The 22,342-nt window shown below is 40.5% G+C and overlaps 1 protein-coding gene across 6 annotated transcripts in view; it reads left to right on the top strand.

The window, feature by feature from the left end:
- Atp13a4 (ATPase 13A4) overlaps nt 1-22,342 on the top strand; it is a 134,833-nt gene that overhangs the window by 101,619 nt on the left and 10,872 nt on the right. For 4 of the 6 annotated variants that reach the window (XR_009056816.1, XM_057764221.1, XM_057764222.1 and 1 more), the window contains 8 exons: nt 1,311-1,474; nt 5,427-5,549; nt 6,859-6,938; nt 7,837-7,879; nt 8,209-8,318; nt 10,234-10,330; nt 12,296-12,368; nt 22,066-22,237. Coding sequence is in view for 5 of the 6 variants with exons in the window: in XM_057764221.1 (XP_057620204.1) it covers nt 1,311-1,474; nt 5,427-5,549; nt 6,859-6,938; nt 7,837-7,879; nt 8,209-8,318; nt 10,234-10,330; nt 12,296-12,368; nt 22,066-22,237 (862 nt within the window). In the remaining variant the exon portion in view is untranslated. Of the gene's footprint in view, nt 1-1,310; nt 1,475-5,426; nt 5,550-6,858; nt 6,939-7,836; nt 7,880-8,208; nt 8,319-10,233; nt 10,331-11,562; nt 11,651-12,295; nt 12,369-22,065; nt 22,238-22,342 lie in introns of those variants that run through there. The other 2 variants (XM_057764225.1, XM_057764226.1) reach the window with 2 other exon arrangements.

Here is a 22,342-nt window from a genome sequence, read left to right on the forward strand (position 1 = left end):
AGCCAAGATTGGCAGTGTTGGTGCTGATTTTTTTTAATATTGACAATTGATCAGGTTTGTTGTTGTTACTGAGTATACCCAATGTCTTAAATTTTGTTAGAAGATTTTTGATCCTTTTAATACTTTGTATAGAATGTTCAGCCTCTTGCTTCTTGTAAGTAGTACCTTCAGTATTTCAAAAGCATTTTGCTGGCTCTTTTCTGCCTCTCTCAAGTGGTTAGGCATTGCTCTGGCAAATAGGGAACTGTACATTTCACAGTACAGTTCTTGAAATTCATGTTTTCCTTCTATTGGTCTGTTCCACATATGACCCACTCTTCACAGAGCCTGGGACTTACACAGTTCAAACACTAAACCAGTTCCCTTCTGTGGCTTTTGCCTTTCCATGGTTTTTTGGATAGTTTACACCCCTAGGGGCCCTTTTGTCCTGGCTACTTTAGCCAAAAAGACTAGATTTCTCTTGTTTGTAGCTGCCAGAGCAGTTCAGGGTACATATTGGGAATATACATACTAGGATACATCAATACATACATATACACATACATACATACACACATATATACATACACACATACATGCATACACATATACTAAAATTCATAATGCATAATACTAGAATATATACATACTAAATGCATACATACATGTACACACATATAACATATATACTAGGATACACACATACATACAAGAATACATAAATATATACATACATTCTAGGATACACATACATTTATATATACATACTAGGATACATACTTATATGCTAGGATACATACATACTAGGATACATACTCAAGTTGGACACTCCAGAGGAAAGAGGAAAACACTGAGAACCCCACCCCTTGTTAGTTTGTTTCTCCAAGTCTTCTTTCCTTCTACAGTCTGCCTGCTTTTGTTTATTTTCTGCATCCTTCTGGTAATTGCTTTTGTGGCTTTTGTTTAGTTTTCAGTTGTAATCAATAGAGGAGATAGATGATAATGGACTTACCAGGAGAGGAGCCACCAGATATGATACTAAACCAAAAGACTTGCTGCACATTTACAAAGATTGCAACGAATAGCATGAATACATTTTTCTTATAAGTGTTCCTTCCAACTTGCTGACAAAAAATATGTTGGTTAGTTAGGAAGTAACATGATGAAAAAAAGAGCCAGAACCAGAACAGGGATTATGGAATCCCAGGTTAGGCTGGGAAAGACCTTCATACCTAACATAAAAACCAAACACTTAGCCTAATTTTTAAAGTACTGTGTGTATTGGTGTGTTCTCTTTATCATCGTCTTGGGATGCTCTTCCTTTATTCTAGGCGACAATCTTCAGACTGCAATAACGGTGGCCAGAAAGTCTGGGATGGTTTCTGAAGGTCAGAAAATCATTCTTGTTGAGGCAAATGAAGCCACTGATTCTTCATCAGCATCCATCTCTTGGAAACTAGTAGAAGAGAAGAAACATATTCCATTTGGGAATCAGGTACGCCTGAACACAGGCACTCTGTTGTGTTATCAGACTGGCCACATAGTGGTAGTTAAGAGTTGTGACTAGCACAAGTTTTGAGACAACTCCAAGTCCATAAACTTCTGCAGGTGTCTAACAAATATGAACCCAATTGTGTCAGTTTTCCACACTTTTCCTGTATTCTAAGGCACAGGCTTTCTTGACTTCTGAAAGTAATAATTCTTTTACTTTTAAAAATCTTTGGTACTTTCACTATTTGCTGATGATATGATAGTTTACATAAGCAACCCAAAAAGTTCTACCTAAGAAGTTCTACAACTCATAAACACCTTCAGTAATATAGCAGGATACAAGATTAACTTGAAAAATCAGTAGCCTTTCTTTACACAGAAGATAAATGGGTTCAGAAAGAAATCAGAGAAACCTCACTCTTCAAATCACCACAAATAGCATAAAATATCATGGAGTAACTCTAACCAAACAAGTAGAAGACCCGTATGACAAGAACTTTAAATCTGTGAAGAAAGAAATTGAAGAAGACACCAGAAAATGGAAAAAATCTCTCATGCTCTTGGGTAGGTAGAATTAACACAGTAAAAATGGTAATCTTACCAAAAGCAATCTACAGATTCAATGCAATGCCCAGCAAAATTCTTCACAGACCTCGAAAGAACAGTTCTCAACTTCATATGTAAAAGCAAAAAACACAGGATAGCCAAATCAATCCTGTACAGTAAAAAAACTTCTGGAGGCATCACAATTTTTGACTTCCAACTCTACTACAGAGCTACAGTACTGAAAACAGCTTGGTATTGGCATAAAAACAGACAGGAGGACCAATGGAACCTAATTGAAGACCCGGATATCAATCCACACACCTTTGAACACCTGATTTTTGACAAAGAAACAAAAAATATAAAATAACAAAGGAAAGCATACGCAACAAATGGTGCTGGCATACCCAGATATCAACATGTAGAAGAATGAAAATAGACCCATATCTATCACCATGCACAAAACTCAAGTCCAAATGGATCAAAGACCTCAACTTCAAGCCAGCCACACTGAACATCATAGAAGGGAAAGTGGGAAATACACTTGAATGTATTGGCATAGGAGACCACTTCATAAATATAACCCCAGCAGCACAGACACTGAGAGAAACAATTAATAAATGGGACCTCCTGAAACTGAAAAGCTTCCGTAAAGCAAAGGACATGGTCCTAAGACAAAACAACAGCCTACAGAATGGGAAAAGACCTTCAACAACCCCATATCGAACAGAGGAATGATCTCCAAAATATACAAAGAACCCAAGAAATTGATCATCAAAAGAACAAATAATCCATGAAGAGTATGGGGTACAGACCTAAACAGAGAACTCTCAACAGAGGAATCTAAAATGACTGAAAGACACTTAAAGAAATGCTCATATACTTTTGTTATATGATAGGGCATCTCTTGGGTATATTCTCAAGAGTGGTATTGCTGGATCCAAAGGTAGGTTGATCCTGAATTTCTTGAGAAACCGCCGTATTGCTTTCCAAAGTGGTTGCACAAGTTTGCATTCCCACCAGCAATGGATGAGTGTACCCCTTTCTCCACAACCCCTCCAGCAAAGGCTATCATTGGTGTTTTTTATTTTAGCCATTCTGACAGGTGTAAGATTGTATCTTAAAGTTGTCTTGATTTGCATTTCCCTGATTGCTAAGGAAGTTGAGCATGATCTTAAGTGTCTTTTGGCCATTTGAACTTCTTCTTTTGAGAATTTTCTGTTCAGCTCAGTGCCTGGATGAAAAAAGTATGGAATATATACATATTAGAGTACTACTCAGCAGTAAAAAACAATGACTTCTTGAATTTTGCATACATATGGACGGAAATAGAAAACACTATCCTGAGTGAGGTAAGCCAGGCCCAAAAAGAGGAACATGGGATGTACTCACTCATATTTGGTTTCTAGCTATAAATAAAGGACATTGAGCCTTTAATTTGTGATCCTAGAGAAGCTAAATAAGAATGTGAACCCAAAGAAAAACATATAAGTATCCTCCTGAATATTAACCTTCATCAGGCGATGAAAGGAGACAGAGACAGAGACCCACATTGGAGCATCGGACTGAAATCTCAAGGTCCAAATCAGGAGCAGAAGAAGAGAGAGCACGAGCAAGGAACTCAGGACCGCGAGGGGTGCACCCACACACTGAGACAATGGGGATGTTCTATCAGGAACTCACCAAGGCCAGGTGGCCCGGGTCTGAAAAAACATGGGATAAATCCGGACTCACAGAACTTAGAGGACAATGAGGACTACTGAGAACTCAAGAACAATGGCAATGGGTTTTTGATCCTACTGCACGTACTGGCTTTGTGGGAGCCTAGGTAGTTTGGATACTCACCTTACTAGATCTGGATGGAGGTGGGTGGTCCTTGGTCTTCGCACAGGGCAGGGAACCCTGATTGATCTTTGGGCTGATGAGGGAGGGAGACTTGATAGGGGGAGGGGGAGGGAAATGGGAGGCGGTGGCGGGGAGGAGGCAAAATAAATAAATAAATAAATAAATAAATAAATAAATAAATAATAAAATAAATAAACAACAAAAAAAGAAATGCTCAACGTCCTTAGCCATCAGAGAAATGCAAATCAAAACAACTCTGAGATTCCATCTTATACCTGTAAGAATGACCGAGATCAAAAACACTGATGACAACTTGTGCTGGAGAGGATGTGGGATAAAGGGAACACTCCTGCATTGCTGGTAGATGTGCAAATTGGTACAGCCCCTTTGGATATCAGTATGGTGATTTCTCAGAAAATTAGGAAAAAACTTACCTCAAGACCCAACAATACCACTTTGGGGTATATATCCAAATGATGCTCAACTGTGCCACAAAGACATGTGTTCAACTATGTTCATAGCAGCATTGTTTGTCTTAGTCAGAACCTGGAAACAACCTAAATGCCCTTTGATCAAAGAATAGATAAGAAAAATGTGATACATTTACACAATGGAGTACTACACAGCAGAAAAAAAATAATGGCATCTTAAAATTTACAGGCAAATGAATGGAGCTAGAAAACATGATATTGAGTGAAATAACCCAGACCCAGATAGACAAATATCATATGCCTTCATTCATAAGTGCCCTTTTAGATATAAAATGAAGAAAAACCAGCCTACAAGTCACAGTCCCAGAGAACCTAGACAACAATGAGGACCCTAAGGGAGAAATACATGGATCTAAACTACATGGGAAGTAGAAAAAGACAAGATTTCCTGAGTAAATTGGGAGCATGGGGACCATGGGAGAGGATAGAAAGGGAGGGGAGAGAAAGGGAGGGGACGGGAGAAAAAGATATAGCTCAATAAAAACAATAAAAAAAATCTTTGGCTTTTTATTAGAAAGAACACAGTAAGCAGAACAGTGAGCTTAACTTCCCACTTCTTGCCTGTCAGTCACTCCATTGGGTTCAAAGGGGACTTAGTCCCTTGGCAAGACCTGTTGTATAAACTGGACAATCAGACTATGTCTTCAGGGTAGGAAAAAAATTGTTCATTTATCTCCAGTCTTGTTAGTATTCTGTCTCCATCGTGTCTGTATGGAACAATACTAATTCTGTTAAGCGAAAAAACCCAACGAGTTCTCCCTTCAAGGAGAGAGTTGTTAAGTTGCAGGGCTTTTGTATCTGATACTTGAAATGTGTGAAGTGCACTCATCTCTGGGACTTGTAGAGATCGCATCGAGATGAGAACAGGGCACGAGGAAGGGCTATTCTATTTGCCAGCGGCTGAGGTGCACGGACATCAGCGCAGCAAAGAAGCTATCGCTCTCTTAGGGGTCAGGGCTGGAGTGAGACTTTTAAAGAGAGACCCTGGTGGAACTTAGTTATTTTTGTCAGATGTGTTGTGGTCCTAATCACTTGAGCAGTCGGAAGACAATGACACATTTGCACTGTGCTTTGCAGGACAACTACATCAACATCAGAGAAGAAGTTCCAGATAATGGCAGAGAAGGGAGCTACCATTTCGCCCTAAGTGGAAAATCCTTCCAGGTTATAAGTCAACATTTCAGCAGCTTACTGCCAAAGGTCAGTTTGAAGAAAGCAATGACATTTCTGTGAGGATGATGAACATGTCACTTACCATCCCAAATAGTTACAAAATTTGAGGCTGATAAAATACAACTCGAACCTGGTGGTGGTGGTGCAGCACTCAGGAGGCAGAGACAGGTGGATCTCTGAGTTCGAGGCTAGCCTATTCTACAGAGTGAGTTTCAGGACAGTCAGCAGTAGACAGAAAAACCGTGTCTCAGAAAATAAACCAAAATAAAATAAATGTATAATTAAGTAAATAAAATAAAGGAAAATACAACTAGTTATATATATCACAAGACAGAGAAATGTTTTTGCAAAATTACTATTATTTCCTACTAGATTTGAAAATGGTAAATATGAGAAGTCAACTTTACGCTTACTTCTAGGACTAAAGTGGCAGCATGGAGGATTGACTTTGGGTGGCTCTCACTATCTTGTCATGGTGAGGGCATTTAACAGTTTAGTAGGAAGTCAACAGTAGGGCAGAACGCCAGGAAAGGACAAGGAGAGTGCCGTTACGCTTGTGGTAGAGACTCCTGTTCTGAAGGGGCCAAACTTGAAGCTCTTTTACAAAGAATAGATTTCTCATAGGGGCAAGTAACTCATTTGCAAACCAATAGACTCTGACTGAACCCTGAGCTGAGTTCACAGCCACAGGGAGCAAGGGACACATCGATGGATGGCATACAGAAGAATTTCAAGTATGGAGCAGGGAACCAGGGCACGATATCCCACCCTCAAATCATCCATGTTCCAGGGCTCATCAAGTTTGGGATACCCAGCTGAGCATCATAACTGTTCAAGTCCAGAGGCTCAGATCATCTCTATTTTGCCACCTGGTGGCTTTCTGCTAGCTGGGAATAATTTTCTGGGAAACAGTTGGATTCTTGCCTTCTCCCGTGGCTGTGCTCTGTTTCTCTGTTGTGATTCTTCAGATTCCTTTGGTTCAATTTTGCACAAAGCTCAAGACTTTTCAGGCTCATATTTCCCAGGGGAGCTGGGCTAAATTCAATAGGGCATTATTTTCACAAATACTTATCTTTTGTTTCCATTGAAGTTACTTGATAACAAAAGTCTCAATGTCCATCTTAAAATACAAAATAAATGAATGAATAAATAAATAAATGTATTTCCTTGGGAAAAAACGTTTTTCTTATTCATGGACATTACCAGCTAATGTTCTACTTTCAATTGTATTGTGTGTGACTTGCCATGAAAAAAAGTTTTTCCTTTTCTTTTCTTTCTTTCTTTCTTTCTTTCTTTCTTTCTTTCTTTCTTTCTTTCTTTCTTTCTTTTTTTTAAGATACTGATCAACGGAACCATCTTTGCAAGAATGTCTCCAGGACAAAAGTCAAGTCTAGTGGAAGAATTTCAGAAATTGGAGTAGGTTTTCTGTCTCTGATGAAGTGATGGGAACATGGCAGTCAAGGGGATGGGCAAGGCATGGGGAACTGTGCAGTTGGCTCAGGAGCGATTCTTACCCTGGGCAGACCACAGCCAATAGGGAAAACTTACAAAAAGTAGTAGCATCAGTTCCATGCTTTTGAGTGGTACTGATTTAATTGTTCATACAGGGCTGGAACACAGTGTTTTGTCAAAATACCTGACTCCAGTCATTGTTGCATTTAAAGTTGAGAACTGCCGTAAAAGAACACAGGGCCATGATAGGGCATGGTGGGAAATGAGACAGGAAATGTAAGCTGAGTCCAGCCACTGAAGGAGGAAGAATTTAGCCTATATCCTGATAAACTATCGCCACAATTATACAACAGAGAGGATCATCAAATCCCTCAATATTAAAATAGTCCCTTGCTAAACTGGCTTCTATTGTATCATTGGGATGCTTCGACACCAAGAGTCTCCATTTACAGATGAGTGCCCAGCATTCATCCCTTTGACAACTTATTTCCTGTTAATGAAACCTCATGATGGACCATATCAATGTGACCCGCCTCTAACTCTCTTCCTATGTGTTGTTCCTTCACATAGTTGTGGTCACTACCATTTCTGTGAAGGAAAAAAAAAAACAACCCTGTTCTCTAGTCAGTAAAATGCTGATGTGAGACACTGGGAAGCCCAGTGATGTGTGTGCAGGGTTTCTCCATCTATTGTGTGACCCATCCAGTCACATATTGCTTTGCCTAGTCTCTAGCGGGGAGCTTCCTTACAGTAAAAAGTTTAGAACTTTAAATATGAGTGGTTCCTTTTTTTTTACCTAGAGAAATCAGCTTTATGACCAAACTAGCTTTGACATCCTCCACAATCCGTGTTTCTTTTTCAGCTACTTTGTGGGCATGTGTGGTGATGGAGCCAATGACTGTGGGGTAAGTGGCTGTCAGTGTGTGGCCAGAATTTCTCAAAAATTCTTGCAATGGGTATCATTGTCATAGATGTAGTAAACTGACACTAAGGACTTTGGAAGGTTTCCATCAAAGCCACAAAATAGTCAAAGGTTACTATGTGCTAAGGTAGAGCTTGGCTCTGCAGTTCCCTCTTCCTTGGGTAGGTATCCTAGTGACACCTCCTCTAGCGACACCTCCTTCTTAGATGGCAGATAGGTAAAGTCTGGTTGGTGATCAAGGTTACCTTTTGACCTTCTGTAGAGGTGCAGAGGTTTGCATACATATGCAACAAGCTGACTCTTTGCTTTCAGGCATTGAAAATGGCTCACGTGGGCATCTCTCTGTCAGAGCAGGAGGCATCAGTGGCCTCGCCTTTTACCTCCAAAACGCCCAACATAGAATGTGTGCCTCATCTCATCAAGTAAGTAGTCACTTACCCTAGTCTTGTTTTCTCTTTGGACTTTCGGGTGCAGATAACACTATTCTGGGAGGAGCGGAAGAGCTGTGTGCCAGGAGGTGCTTTCTGTAAGATACATTCTCCTGCCTAGCAGACTTCAAAGGAGTTATAAATAACGGGAGAGAGTGGAGAGCGGGGCCATTTCCAGAAAAAGCTATTGGTTGGATCATTTTTAAAAGGGTTACCACTGCTTTGTGTGTGGTTTTTTTTTTTTTTTTTTTTTTTTTTTGTTTTTGTTTTGTTTTTTCGAGACAGGGTTTCTCTGTGGTTTTGGAGCCTGTCCTGGAACTAGCTCTTGTAGACCAGGCTGGTCTCGAACTCACAGAGATCCACCTGCCTCTGCCTCCCAAGTGCTGGGATTAAAGGCGTGCGCCACCACCGCCCGGCAGTTACCACTGCTTTGACTTGCACTAGCAATCACTAGTTTAAATGCTTTGTCCTCAGAGATTGGGAAAACCCACTAGGTTTCCTTCCTTTGTGGCTCCTTGCCTTTCCTTGAGGTACCCTTCTCATGCCCAGTTTTGAAAATCTTTATTATTCTTTGGTACTCCCACTGAATTTGCCTTGGTTTATGTTTATAATGCTGGTACATTTGGCTTGAATGGTAGAAACAACATTGTGGACGATCTTTGTCAGCACCACTAACGTGTTTATAATTTAAAATGTACCTGATAGTCTATTATACTTAAAAAAAAATAGTCTGCCGATGGAGACATGGTTGGTATTTCTTTCTGTAAATAACGAAACCAAGGATCAGAGAGCATGACTGATTTGCCTGTGCTCAGAGACTACAGACAGCTGGAGATAAGGTGTTTTATCTACTATATTTTTTTCTGCCATATTGATGTAATGACTTGGCTAGCTTCCTTTGCTTAAGATATTTATCTATAAGCTTGAGTAGGGTTTGTTGACTGGGAACTTAGTGCCAGGATTTAAGGGAGATCAGCAAAGACAACTAACTCTTACAGAGAGTCCTATTTGTTAAAAGAGATGGGGTACTGTAAAAAGGTCATAAGGTGACTGGGGAAGAGAAATTGGCTGCTTTAGATTATCTCGGGAAAACCTCACTTGAGGAGGTGAGAAACGGGAAGAAATTACCTTCTGGGCAGAGCCAATGACAGTAATAGATCTGGTGTGAGGATCAGGTCTTGAACTCTTAGGAAGTTATTACACAAATCATGAGTAGACCAAAGTTCACCGTGACCCCCGTATGAAATAACAAGAAGTGGTAAATTCCTTGTTTTTTGCTGAAGTTTTTCAACAACAGCACAAAGGAGTACACTCATTGTGTCCAGTCTACTTAAATTTGATGCCCTGGTAATTATTTTTACCCATTATTTTATAATAATAATAATTTTACACATTATTTTTAGTTCAGTTTTAGGAAAAGTTAGAATGACCAAGGTGAGGTTTGGATCAAATGTTTGCCAAATTCCAGAAGCACCCACTTGAAAATGCTCCCAGACCTGATTTATTTCCTGTTGTACACAGATGCAGAAACTGAGACAGGGGAATGACCTTTCAAACCACATTAGCATGTGCACATGAGGTCTGAGACTGGTTCCCAGGTCTCCTAGCTGTGAGTTCAGGACCTGAAACAATCCCATGCATGATGGACGAAAGCAACTGTAAACCGTAGTCCACTGCCAGCTCAAGACTGTGGACACTGGCCCGGAAGTGCTCCTTCTTGATCAGTCCATCATTTAGCTGCCACTGGCTGGAGGCTGTCTCTGGTTTGAGACAGTGACCACACAACTAGATGTCTGGCTTTTTACCTATTTGTTTCATTGTTGTTCTAAGCCAAGATGAGAAAGCACAGAATAACACCCAATTTCTCTCCTTATTTCCCTCATTCCCTTTCCTTCCCTTTTCCACACAGGGAAGGCCGCGCTGCTCTCGTGACGTCCTTTTGCATGTTTAAGTACATGGCCCTGTACAGCATGATTCAGTATGTTGGTGTTCTGCTGCTCTACTGGGTATGACTTGGGGCTGAGCCTCGTGTAGTGAGAAGTAAAGCTCGTGGTCATTCGCTCCGTGAAAATGGGATGTGTGTGCACCAAGGAGCCTTCTAGAAGTGTCCTCAACAGTTGGCAAAGTAAACCAGGACTAGACAGGCATGCAGGACAAGCGGTGGCTTCCTGACATAGAAAGCAGGTCATCGGGTGGTAATGGAGGAACTGAATTGAATTTCGTGTTTATTCTCACTGTCACTTTCGCCTGTGTGGACCATTACAGAGTGGATTCTAGTACTGGACTGGACTGGTGCTTAATAACTGGCATTCCAGCTTCATTCTTTCAGTCTCTGTCACTGTGATTGAATATGGACCAAATGAAACTTAGGGGAGAAAAGGGTTTGTTTGGTGTATGGGCTACTCTCCGCCACTGAAGGGAGGAGTGTGAAACAGAAACCAGAGGAGGAACAGGCTTGCTCCCCTGGCTTGCTCAGCTGTGTTGCTGACATAACCTAGTCCCACCTGCCTGGGATGGCGCAGCCCACCATGGGCTGGCCCCTCCTCTACCAATTAACAATCAAGAAAACATCCCATTGGCTGGTCCACAGGCTGATCGGATGGAAGCAGTTTTTCAGCTGAGCTTCCCTTTCTCAGGTGTGCCAAGTTGGACACCAACATTAGCCATCCCAGCAGGCCACCCTAATGATGCTTTACAGTTTCAGGGTTGTAAATATCAAGCTACCCGCTTGGTTCACCTGAACATGAATGGGGAAGAAACATACAATAGCAGCACACACCGAGGTACCACATAGACACAGGAGCCGTAAATACCCACAGAAGCGTAGGTAAAAGAAAAGCAAATGCAGGAAAATTAACAGGCAGTACCAAGCTTGGCATACACCCCAACTTCAATTTAGTACAGTTAATTTGGTGGTATGTTTGCACGATTTAGGTGTTTTAACAACGAGAGCTTAACATTCCTGAAAGTTCAGCAGTTGATTTTCAAGGGTAAAGAAGCTAGCGTAACTCTCATTCCTAACTACATAGATCTGAATATCGGTGAATTATGTTATAAAAATATGTGTATCTGGTGGTGGCTCATATTATTTAACAGGATATAAAAGAGGACGAGACATCACTATTGTTTGTGAATTCAATACGTGTGCTCGTGCTTCATAGTAATTCTGAGGAAGGGGGGGCGTCCCTACAGACATCTCAACCAGGTTCCTCTTGTCTTTGTGTCTGTTTTCTCCTAGGTTCAAGCTCTTGATCTCATTGCTTCAGATAGGTTTTCTCACTGTCTGATGAAGGGGCTAGTGGTGAAGCTGCTTGTGAGAATTTGACCCTGTTTCAGAATGCCTAATTTATTATTTTGGAATAGTTTCTTATCCTCAAAAGTATAATTCAATCTGGCATGCTATGATCTCCTTTCCACTCACGTTACGAGCAGGGAGGCAACATCTCCGAACTCAGAGGCTTGGCCACTCTTTTGCAAGAATAGCGAGACAATTTATTAAAAACCTGTAACTCTCACCTAACAATGCCCAAGACGCACATTGTGAATTCAGTCATTCTAATTTCCATTACTGAAAATTTGAGTCAGGCCACCAAACAGCTGGTATATGTGGCTACTGGGGACACGTGGTTTATTGTGCTGGACCAAACCCACATTTTCTGTAAGTCAGCACAAAAGAGAAGAGATAGATCGGGCCAGCGTCCCCCCAACACTGAGTAGCACTGATGCAGGGGATCTCATCTGGAAAGCACACACAGGATGCTCTTCCAGAGTGAGGGAACTTCACAGAATGGGGGAACTCCCCTCCCAACCGCTACCACTCACCAACCCCAATGGGCTCGAGACAATGCCATGTCCCCAGTGAGCTTGCTTGAAAAATTAAAATAGTAGGTCTACACTTATTGCAAATCTTTTTAAATTTTATCTATAACCTTGCCATTCTTTTAAAAATCTGCTTTCATTTTTGTTTCCAGGAGACAAACAGTCTTTCAAACTACCAGTTTCTCTTCCAGGATCTCGCCATCACGACTCTTATTGGCGTAACAAGTAAGAACTTTAAAGCTTTCATTCTGCAGGGTCTTCCCCTGCTTCCTTCCCTCCGCCCCAGGAAGGTTTGTCGGTCCCAAAGGCAGGAGCAGGACTAAGTGTGGCTTAGTCCCAGAGGCAGGGGGCGGTCCACAGAATGCTCAATTCTATTAAAAGAAAACATTAACAAAGGGAAAACCTAGCTTTTTTGCCTTTTCCACAAAAGAGAGAGCTTCTATAAATGGGCCCTCATCAATTAGACCCCAGTTCGGCACCTTGGAAAGAGGAACTGACTTCAGCTGGCTTTCAGGTGTAGGTGTCGGTGAAACGCACTCCGCTTGCCGAGCTGAATGGCTTGGATCTTTCTGACCTCCGAGCTGCAGCCGCTCAGCGTGGAAAGTGGCACTTAAAGGCAATTGTGACATTGGAGGACTCCCACGTCCCACCTTTCTAATGAGTATGTGGATGGTCTCCTCCGTAGGGATTTCAATTCATGAATGCATTTTCAGGCTATTTTAGGTTTGCAGCAAAGTTGAGGCAAGTTTGTACCTTTCCCTTGAGCGTACACAACTGCCCGTTATCAGCCTCACCTCTTCCGCAAGAGGAGCACATGGGCTGCAATTACCTTCCGTGCATCAATTCACTGTGATTGCTCCAAAGTTCATAGTTTACATGGGGCTTTCCTCTTAGTCTCCCACTCTGAGTTTGGACATGCGTCAGTTGACAGATAGCTATTGTTGCACACCAGACAGGATGTTCACCCTCAAATGTTTCATGCTTTATTTGTTCTCCCCTCTCCAAAGCTCCCGACAGCCACTGTAGTCTTTTAACGGTCTCTATACTTTTCCAGAAATTTCTGCAGTTGAAATTACGTAGTCAGCAGGCCTTCCAGATCAGCATCTTTTGGACAGTAATGCTGTACAGTCGAGGTTTTCATACACCTTACAGAGCTTGATGTTCGCCTCTTTAGCAGACTGAAGGACATTCTCTGGTCTCTGGGTCACAGTTTATTTCTTCATTTGCCTACCGAAGAGCATCTTGGTGCTTTCGAATTTAGAAAGATCAAGCATAAAACTGCTTTAAACATCTGTGTGCAGGGGTTCATGTGAACATACATTTTTAATTCCGCTGCCCACTTTCGCTTGCAAGTTCAACAATGATACCCCTACGAGCCCCCCCCCCCATCAGTGTCTGGCAGGGTGCACATGACTCACTCACTACAAAGGTATGGGTCTTTGTTGACTCTCTCACACGTGCTGTGACCCGGTTTTCAAGCCTTTCCTTTCACGATTTTAATAGTTCTGATAATTCATTTTCAAAACATGTTCAGAAACGCAAATGGACTTGCTCAGGTGGAGCAACTGCTAGCCTCACTTCTGCCACTACCCGCTGCTTGCGGCTGCCGAAGTTCCCGAGGTTCCCCTTGCCTTCCTGCTGCCCTGCCGATAGCAACAACCACTTCTCCTTGAGCACCGGACTCTCAGCACCACAGCGCTCTTTCCTCAAAAGGTTTCTTCCTTTCCCTTCAGTGATTCCACACTCTGCTGAAGTCATCTACCTCTTGGGTGACACAGCTTCTGTCTCTTTCCTTTTTTTTCCTTCTTAAACCATGTTCTCAGAGCAACTTGTCATCAGCCCGCACCCTCGCTCTAGGGGACGTCAACTAGTCACATGACTTTAGAGGCGTCTGTGAATCCCCAGTTTACAGCTACAGACGAGATGATTATCTGGAGTTTTGGAATGCAGTACCCAGTTTTGCATATTTAATAGGGCCCACACATACTCAAGCCAAACTCTTATTTCTGCCAGACCTAATTATGTAAACTTACTGAGTAGTTTGTTGTGATACTTAATGCTCCAGGCCTTTGGGCAGTCTATGAGACAGCATTACTACCCCTTTAGTTATTCAAATTGAAGACCTATAGTCATTCTGGAGTTTTTCTTTTTCTCACCCTGTATGTCTAATACCTATGACGTTCTTGTAGTGGTTTGAACAGCACTGGACCCCATAGGCTTATATATTTGAACGCTTGGTGATTAAGGAGTGGTACTACTTGAGAAAGCTTAGGCCGTGTGACCCTGTTAGAACAAGTGTATCATTTGGGGTGGGTTTTGGGATTTCAAAAGCTCCAACCAGACCCAATGCCTTTTTTTCCTGCTGCCTTTGAATCTGGATGTAGACCTCTTAGCTACCTCTCCAGCACCATGTCTGGCTGTGTGGTGCCATGCTCCCCCTGCCAGGATGACGATGGATTAAACCTCTGAAACTGCAAGCTCTCCCCAATCAAATTCTTTCCTTTCTAAGAGCTGCCGTGGTTGTGACATCTCTTCACAGCTATAGAACTCTAACAATCCCAGTTAGATCTGCCTCCAAGTACACCCTGATTCCTTTCTTCCCTCTGTCACATCTTTTGTTGCGTGGCTGTACCAGGTTTTTCTTTTAGGCCACCACCAGCTCCCAAATCATGACACAGAAACTTGTCATTGGTTTTGAGTGCTCAGCCTCGCTTAGGCTCCTTTCTGGCTAGCTCTTTTAACTAAATTAACCTGTTTTCTCTGTTTACCTTTTTCTGTATATCTGACTTTCACTGCTTCTCATGTCTACAGGTTGACGGAGGCCTTACTTCTGGCCCTGGGCATCTACCTTGATTTTCCCTCCTCCTCCTTCTCTCATTCCTCCTTCATAAGCCTAGATTTCTCCTCCTGTTTATTTTTTCTCTGCCAGCCCTGCCTATCCTTTCTCTGCCTAGCTATTGACTGTTCAGTTCTTTATTAGACCAATCAGACAAAGTGAAACAAATGCAATACATCTTTAGATAATTAAACACACATCCTTATGTTATTAAACAAATGCTGCACAAACAAGAGTAACACAACTTTACACGGTGAAAGTAATATTCTGCATCATAAACAAATGTAACACATCTCTGCCTAGTTAAAATAGTATCCCACAACAGTGGACCAGGCCAGCATTGCATCTATCTATCTATCTATCTATCTATCTATCTATCTATCTATCTATCTATCATCCATCTACCTATCTATCTATCTATCTATCTATCTATCTATCTATCATCCATCTACCTATCTATCTATCTATCTATCTATCTATCTATCTATCTATCTATCATCTATCTATCCATCTATCATCAATCTGTTATCTATCTATCTATCTATCTATCTATCTATCTATCTATCTATCTATCTATCTATCTATCCATCCGCCTTTATCAGTGATCTGGCTTTCACTCTATCTCACTCCATTGCTGCCAACTCCATTTGCCCTTTTAAAAGTTACATGCAAAGTCACAGGTTGCCCTATAATATTTCTGCACAAGCTGTCTGTAGTTTCCATTTACCTTTCACACAGCACAAAGAACTTTGTAAATATCATCACATTGTTCTCCTGCTTAAAAATGCTCCAGCGGGGTCTGGCAAGATGGGTCAGCAGGCACAGCTGCCATGCAAGCCGAGAGACTCGTGTCCCCAGCATCCACATGGAAGGGGAAGGGGAGGATGAAATGCTCCACAGAATTTTCTTCTGGCCACACTCATGCAGAGGCGCATGCCCACTGCAATAATAATAGTAGGTAAAATGCAAACAAAAGTCGCTAGTAACTTCCCATCCCATGAAATCCAAATCTTATGTGACTAGGGTCCCGCCTATGTCAACACCACCTCTGATTATGTGAACACCTACTTGTGCCTTTCAGGCTGGTGGCTCTGCTTTTGGACGTTGTCAAATGGTCACCACAGCAACCTTGCATTTTCCCTGCCCTTTGGGTAACATAATCTCCTTTAGTGCCTCACACGACTTTGGCGTTTCCTTATTATTTGTGTCTCAGCTGAAATATCAGCTTTATGTTGTGTCCAAGATAATTATTTTTTGCCATAAAATGCTTTATTTTCACATTACTTTTACATAATTTGATATTATGATTTTAGATTTATTTTGATTTTTTTTTTAAACCTGCATTCTTCCTCTTTGAGTGTGTGTTGTTTGAGACCAGGACGCTGTTTGTTTTGGTCACTCCTGTGTTACCAGTACCTCCAGCGATGGCTAGCACAGGCAACAGCTTATTGGCATCTGCGAGGTCTTATGAAAGAATACTTTTGGACAGTATCTATAGCTAATAGACATTCCTTTTCCCGGAACCAGTGCTATTTTTGTGCCTTCATCCATCCTAAGTCTGCCATTCAGAATGATACCATACAGCCTGGCTTTTCTTCCTTCAAAGTTCTTCATGTGTCTTTGGACACAGCTCTCATCTAATTTGTGGTTCTTTTCATCTGTTTAGCAAACATCTAGGGGATTTACTCTATCTTCTGTTAAATAACCTGATCATTTTTCTTTTTAAAAATATTAAGTATGGGGGCTGGAGACATGGCTCAGTGGTTAAGTGCATTGCCTGCTCTTCCAAAGGTCCTGAGTTCAATTCCCAGCAACCACATGGTGGCTCACAACCAATTGTAAAGAGGTCTGGCGCCCTCTTCTGGCCTTCAGGCATACACACAGACAGAATATTGTATACATAATAAATAAAAAAAATATTAAGTATGTGTGTTCTTAAACTTCATTCTTTATGAAAACAAGCAAGGCTAGTCCATCTTTCCATTCAGGGCTAAGCACTTTAAGTGCTCTCATGAATTTCTTCCTGTCTCTCTCTCTCTTTTTTTTTTTTAATAAAAACTGAGAATTTGAATTATGTTTTTTCTAGCATTGTACATATTGAATTTCTTTGAGACCAGGCAGTGCTATATAATCCAGTCTGTCTTCAAATTTGTGATTCTTCTGCCTCATACTCCAAGTCTGGGGAAGATAAGAGTGCATGCCTCCATGGCTGGTTTAATATTGTTTCATAAATTCTTTTCCTTTCCTTTGATAACTGTTTTTAAATTTCATTACATTTTTAAAAAATATACCTATAACATAAAATATTTCATTTAAGCATATTATCGTGAAATACTAACTTCATTGAAAATTCTGTGCAACCTCCATCACTACTGTACCCAAACAGATACCTTACCCATGGAGCAAGCACTCCCAACTCTCCCAATCTGGGGTGACTTCTCTACTTTTTATTTGCACTAATTTGCATAATTCACATATTTTATATACATGAAGACATATAATTTGTTCCTTGGTTTCTGTTTCTTTCACTTACATTTTGCATCATGGATCAGAACTTCATTCCGTATTGTAGATAAATATTATATTATTTGGTGAATATATATTCCCTGAATATGTATGTATGTATTCCCATTTTTTCTGTTACTCTGGTGATGGAGTTAGGTTGCTTCCTCCTCTTGTCTGTTGTGGACAGTGTTACAATGGATATTTGCATAAATAACCTGTTTGAGCTTTTTTTCAGTTTTATAAGTAATAAAATGGAATTTGTGTATTATATGACTGCTACATATTTAACTCTTCAAGCAAACACTAAACCATTTTCCTAGAGACTGTACCATTTTAAATTTTTTACTAGCAATGAAAGAGAGTTCTAATTTCTAAGCAGCCTCAACAATAACTATTTAATTTTGAAAGAAATTTTATCTATAGTTCAATGATCTTTTATTTTTTTGAAAATTTTATACATGATTACTATATTTACATAATTTATGTCCTTCTTTTCCTTGTCTCAACTCTTCTGTGCTACCTGCATTCCTTCTCAAATTCATGACCTCTACTTATTGTTACATATATAAATTCAGCCTGATCTATCATGATTTGATTTGAATTTCTCAGCTTGACTACAAAAGGATAAAACGGTTTCTCCTATTATACATACTGTCTTTTAACCTTAAAATTTTAAATTACATTTTATTTAGACATAGAGAGAATGTGTGTGTGTGTGTGTGTGTGTACACGTGTGCACATGTGCACATCCAGAAGCCAAAGGACAGCTTGTGAGAGTCAGTATTTCCTTTCACCATCTGGGTCCCAGTAATTGAACTTAGGTTTTCTGAGTTCAGCAAGTCACTTTACCTGCTGAACTATTTTTCCATTCATCACTATTTTTATATTTTCTTTCGTGAATTAAGGTTTTGATATGTAGCCCAGGATGTCCTCAACTTGAAGAATCAGGAGTCTTTCTCTATTCCCTCTTCTCTTCTCTCTTGAGACAAGGTCTACAACCCGAAGCTTACTTTTTGACTAGGCCTAATTGTGATCTGCTTGACGCTGCCTCTCAGTGCTAGATTTCCAACATACATAGCCATGCCCCGCTGTTTATATGATTGCTAAGGATTTGAACCCACACCATCTTATTTTAACATCTAGTTCTCTTACACATCGAAGTAGCTCCTTCTTCTACTAATGATGATTCTTTTAACATCATTTATTGTATTTCCTGTGGCATCATGTCTTTTGACTTAATAATTTCTTTAGTTTTTCTGACAGTCTCATTTCATTTAACTATTGTTTTTCTTATTTTTGTTCACATTTTTAAAAAATAGTTCTTTTTTAAATAACAATATTTTCATGTGTTTTAATCTTATGTGTATGGCTGTTGCCTCCATAAATATCTGTGCACCTTGTGTGTGTAGTGCCTTCAGATGCCAGAAGAGGGTATCTGATCCCCAGGAGCTAGAGTTACATGTGGTTGTGAGCCACCATGTGGCTGGTGGGTATTGAACTTGGCAAGGACAGGCAGTGCTCTTAACCACCAAGCCATCTTTCCAGACCCTTCAATTAGGTTTTAACAATATTTGCAACAACTATTAGAAAGTCTTTGAACATAAAATTTAATGTGTGTGATTCTTCAGTGGTGATTTCTTTTAGTTCATTTTGTTCTGAGCATTAGTGTGTATATAGTAACTTTGGGTACAAAATTAACCTCCTTTTCTAGGTTTGATAGTTTTGTTTGCTATTGGTTGAAAGCTCTATTCATCAATTTATTACTGAGCTTTTCAAATTGCATTTGCAATGTCATATCTCTGTAATGAGTAGCCACTGATCTGTTTCCTTAGCTTATGTTTTGACAGAGTCATCCTTAAACTCTAGCAAAACTTTAGAATTGATAGAGACTTCTTGATGCCTGAACAGTCACCCAAAGTTCTTCTGTACCATTGGGTCATCCATCTTCAGCCTACAGGCCCATAGTATCAATCAGACTTTCCCATGAAGCAGGAAACTTCAAAGACTGTTCAACCTCTATTAGCAGTTTGCCAGTCACTTTCTTCTGTATCCTGCAGAATGTCTGGCAGACTATTTCATAAATCAGGAACCCTGAAGGACCATCTCACCTTTAGGCAAATTCAGCAGTCATTTCTCTGTGGGTTCTGCATGTCCAGTTCATCAAGCAGTCCAGGCAACAGCAGTTTCTTGCCCAAAGGGTTAACCAGCTCCATAAGGAGTCTCTTTGATGCAAATCTTCCTCTTGAAGTAAATTGATGCTGCCAGGAGCAGATGTGTCTCACTGTCATGAAAAGTCCTAAGTTCTTAAAACATTTTAAATGCCATATTCTGTAGTCTTTGAAGGTTTGAAGATTATCTATCTACCTGAAATATATATGTATATATCTAGAAAATCTAACGTGACTACAAGCTTGACTATTATAGATGATTATGTATTAACCTATATTTCTTAATTATGCTTTACATTTTTAAATGAGCTGTACAAACACAATACTTTAATCAAGATCAGAAATACATGTACATATAACAAAATTGACCTTAAATTTGTATCAATAAACCAAGATCCATATCAATGCGAAGTATTCATCTCTATATCATATTCCCCTTTAAATGTAAACAAATATTTATAAACAATATTTGGGAATATGGGCATAGTTCTCCAAACTGCTTCCTGCTTTTTATTGGGCAAAGTAATTTTTGGGGGTGTTCAAAGTGACCTTTCAGAAGGTCTTGGTCCATCAAACCACATTAGTCTAGAAGCAATTTCACAGGTTCTCATCTTCTGTGGAAAGAAAAGAAGAATCTCTTTTCCAAAGCAACTTATCCTTAGATCCATATTTTGAAATCATGATACCTTTAAGATATATATGTTGGTTACTTATATTCTTCACAGTCAAAAAATTCAAAGAAAACACAGTAATATATATATATATTCCAGACTCTCTCTGTATTTGCCATCTTTACATGACTTATTTTTCTGCCCCTTTTAATCTATGACTCTCTGTATTCTGTTTCTTTAAAGACTTTGTTTTTTTAAACCATTTACTTCTCTTCATAACTCTCTATACTCTTTTATTTTTCTCTTCCAAGCTTACATACATTTATCCAACACTGTGACCCATTTAGAGATCTCTTTTATCTGGGTTTGTCTTTATTGCATATCTGTTATTATTTTCTGACCAGAGCACTTCTTAAAATGCTAAGTGCTTCTTAAGAATCTAAGCTGTGGCATTGCTAGGGTATATATGACACTGACTGCTTGTCCCTCCCAGTCCAGCATGGTGAAGCTGTTTGCTGCCTCTGAGAGCCAAATACATTGCCCCATTTTTAGGCGCACAGCTGCTCTATGTTGTCATTAAGCAAACTGTAGCACTTTGGTTACAAACTCCATTTAAATACTCGGTCTCCTGGAAGAGCCAGAGGTTGCACTGGCAGCATGGTCCAGAAAGCTGCAGTTTCAAAACAGCTTGGCCTTTTCTGCTACCGTTGAATCAGGAAAACCTTTCTTAAAGGAACCATGCCTCTGCTTGCTTCTAGCAAACAGAGCCCACCCAAGAAAATGCCACTACCAAACCATACTTAACTCTGTTCTTTTGTGTCTAGGATTCCTTTTGAAGCTCTCTCAGATTTTAGGTGGATTTTAGTTGGCTGCGTGAGCACCCATTTTTGTCCCTGTCCCATTGAATTCCATGTGCTACCTCTCACTTGCACAGTTTTTTCTGGTTCCTCTTTTGCAAAAATCCTAGCATTATGTTTTTTTTTGGGGGGGGGACTGGGTTGTGATACAGAGGTCCTATTTAGAACTGAGCACTCTATAGTCTCATAGTCTCTGCTTTGATCAGTTATAGGTGTCAGTGTTAATCACCACCTTCTGCAAGTAGAGCTTCTCAGATCAAGGGTTGACAGGTGCATTAATCATACCATTCTTGCCATTAAGACTGCAACACTTCCACCCACTGAGACAGTGTGCCTGATCTAATGGGAGCTCACCAAAGCCAGCTGGACTGGGACTGAACGAGCATGTGATCAAACCGGACTCTCTGAATGTGGCTGACAATGGGGGCTGACTGAGAAGCCAATGATAATGGCACTGGGATTTGTTTTTACTGCATGTACTGGCTTTTTGGGATCCTAGTCTGTTTGGATGCACACCTTTTTAGACCTGGATGGAGGAGGGAAGGGCTTTGGACTTCCCACAGGGCAGGGTACCCTGCTCTCTCTTAGGACTAGAGGGTGAGGGTAAGTGGGGGAACAAGAGGGAAATGGGAAGAGGGGAGGAAGTGAAATTTTGAATGATATTATTTATAAAACAATTAAAATCAAAAAAAGAAGTCAGGATGACCATCAAATGGGCAATATGAGTGGGGGAGAGGAAAGCCAAAAAATGAAAAATGTGAACCGTCATATTTGCTAACGCTATTTTTATGTAAGTTATTAACCCACTGAAAATATCAAGTTCCCATCTGTACAGTAAGGAAAATTATTATTTTACAGACATGCATATAAAGATCATAAGAGATAAAAAAAAGAAGGCAACACTTTCCTGCTCTCACACATGTAAACTCTGGATTTCTTTTGTAGTGAATCTGAATGGTGCCAATCCCAAGCTAGTGCCTTTCAGGCCCGCAGGGCGGCTGATCTCCCCACCTCTGCTGCTCTCAGTTATCGTCAACATCCTTCTCAGTCTGGCTATGCACATCGTGGGCTTCGTCCTCGTGCAGAAACAGCCATGGTACCTCATGGAGCTGCACAGGTATCAGCGTGGCCTCAAATCCAGCTCCTTGAAGCCTGATTTCTGTCAAACATCATTGGGCCTGTCTGAAGGGAGGCAACTGGTCTTCATCAGACAATGGTTTCA

Source organism: Chionomys nivalis, chromosome 3 (genome assembly GCF_950005125.1).
Source record: "Chionomys nivalis chromosome 3, mChiNiv1.1, whole genome shotgun sequence".
Taxonomy (NCBI): Eukaryota; Metazoa; Chordata; class Mammalia; order Rodentia; family Cricetidae; genus Chionomys; species Chionomys nivalis.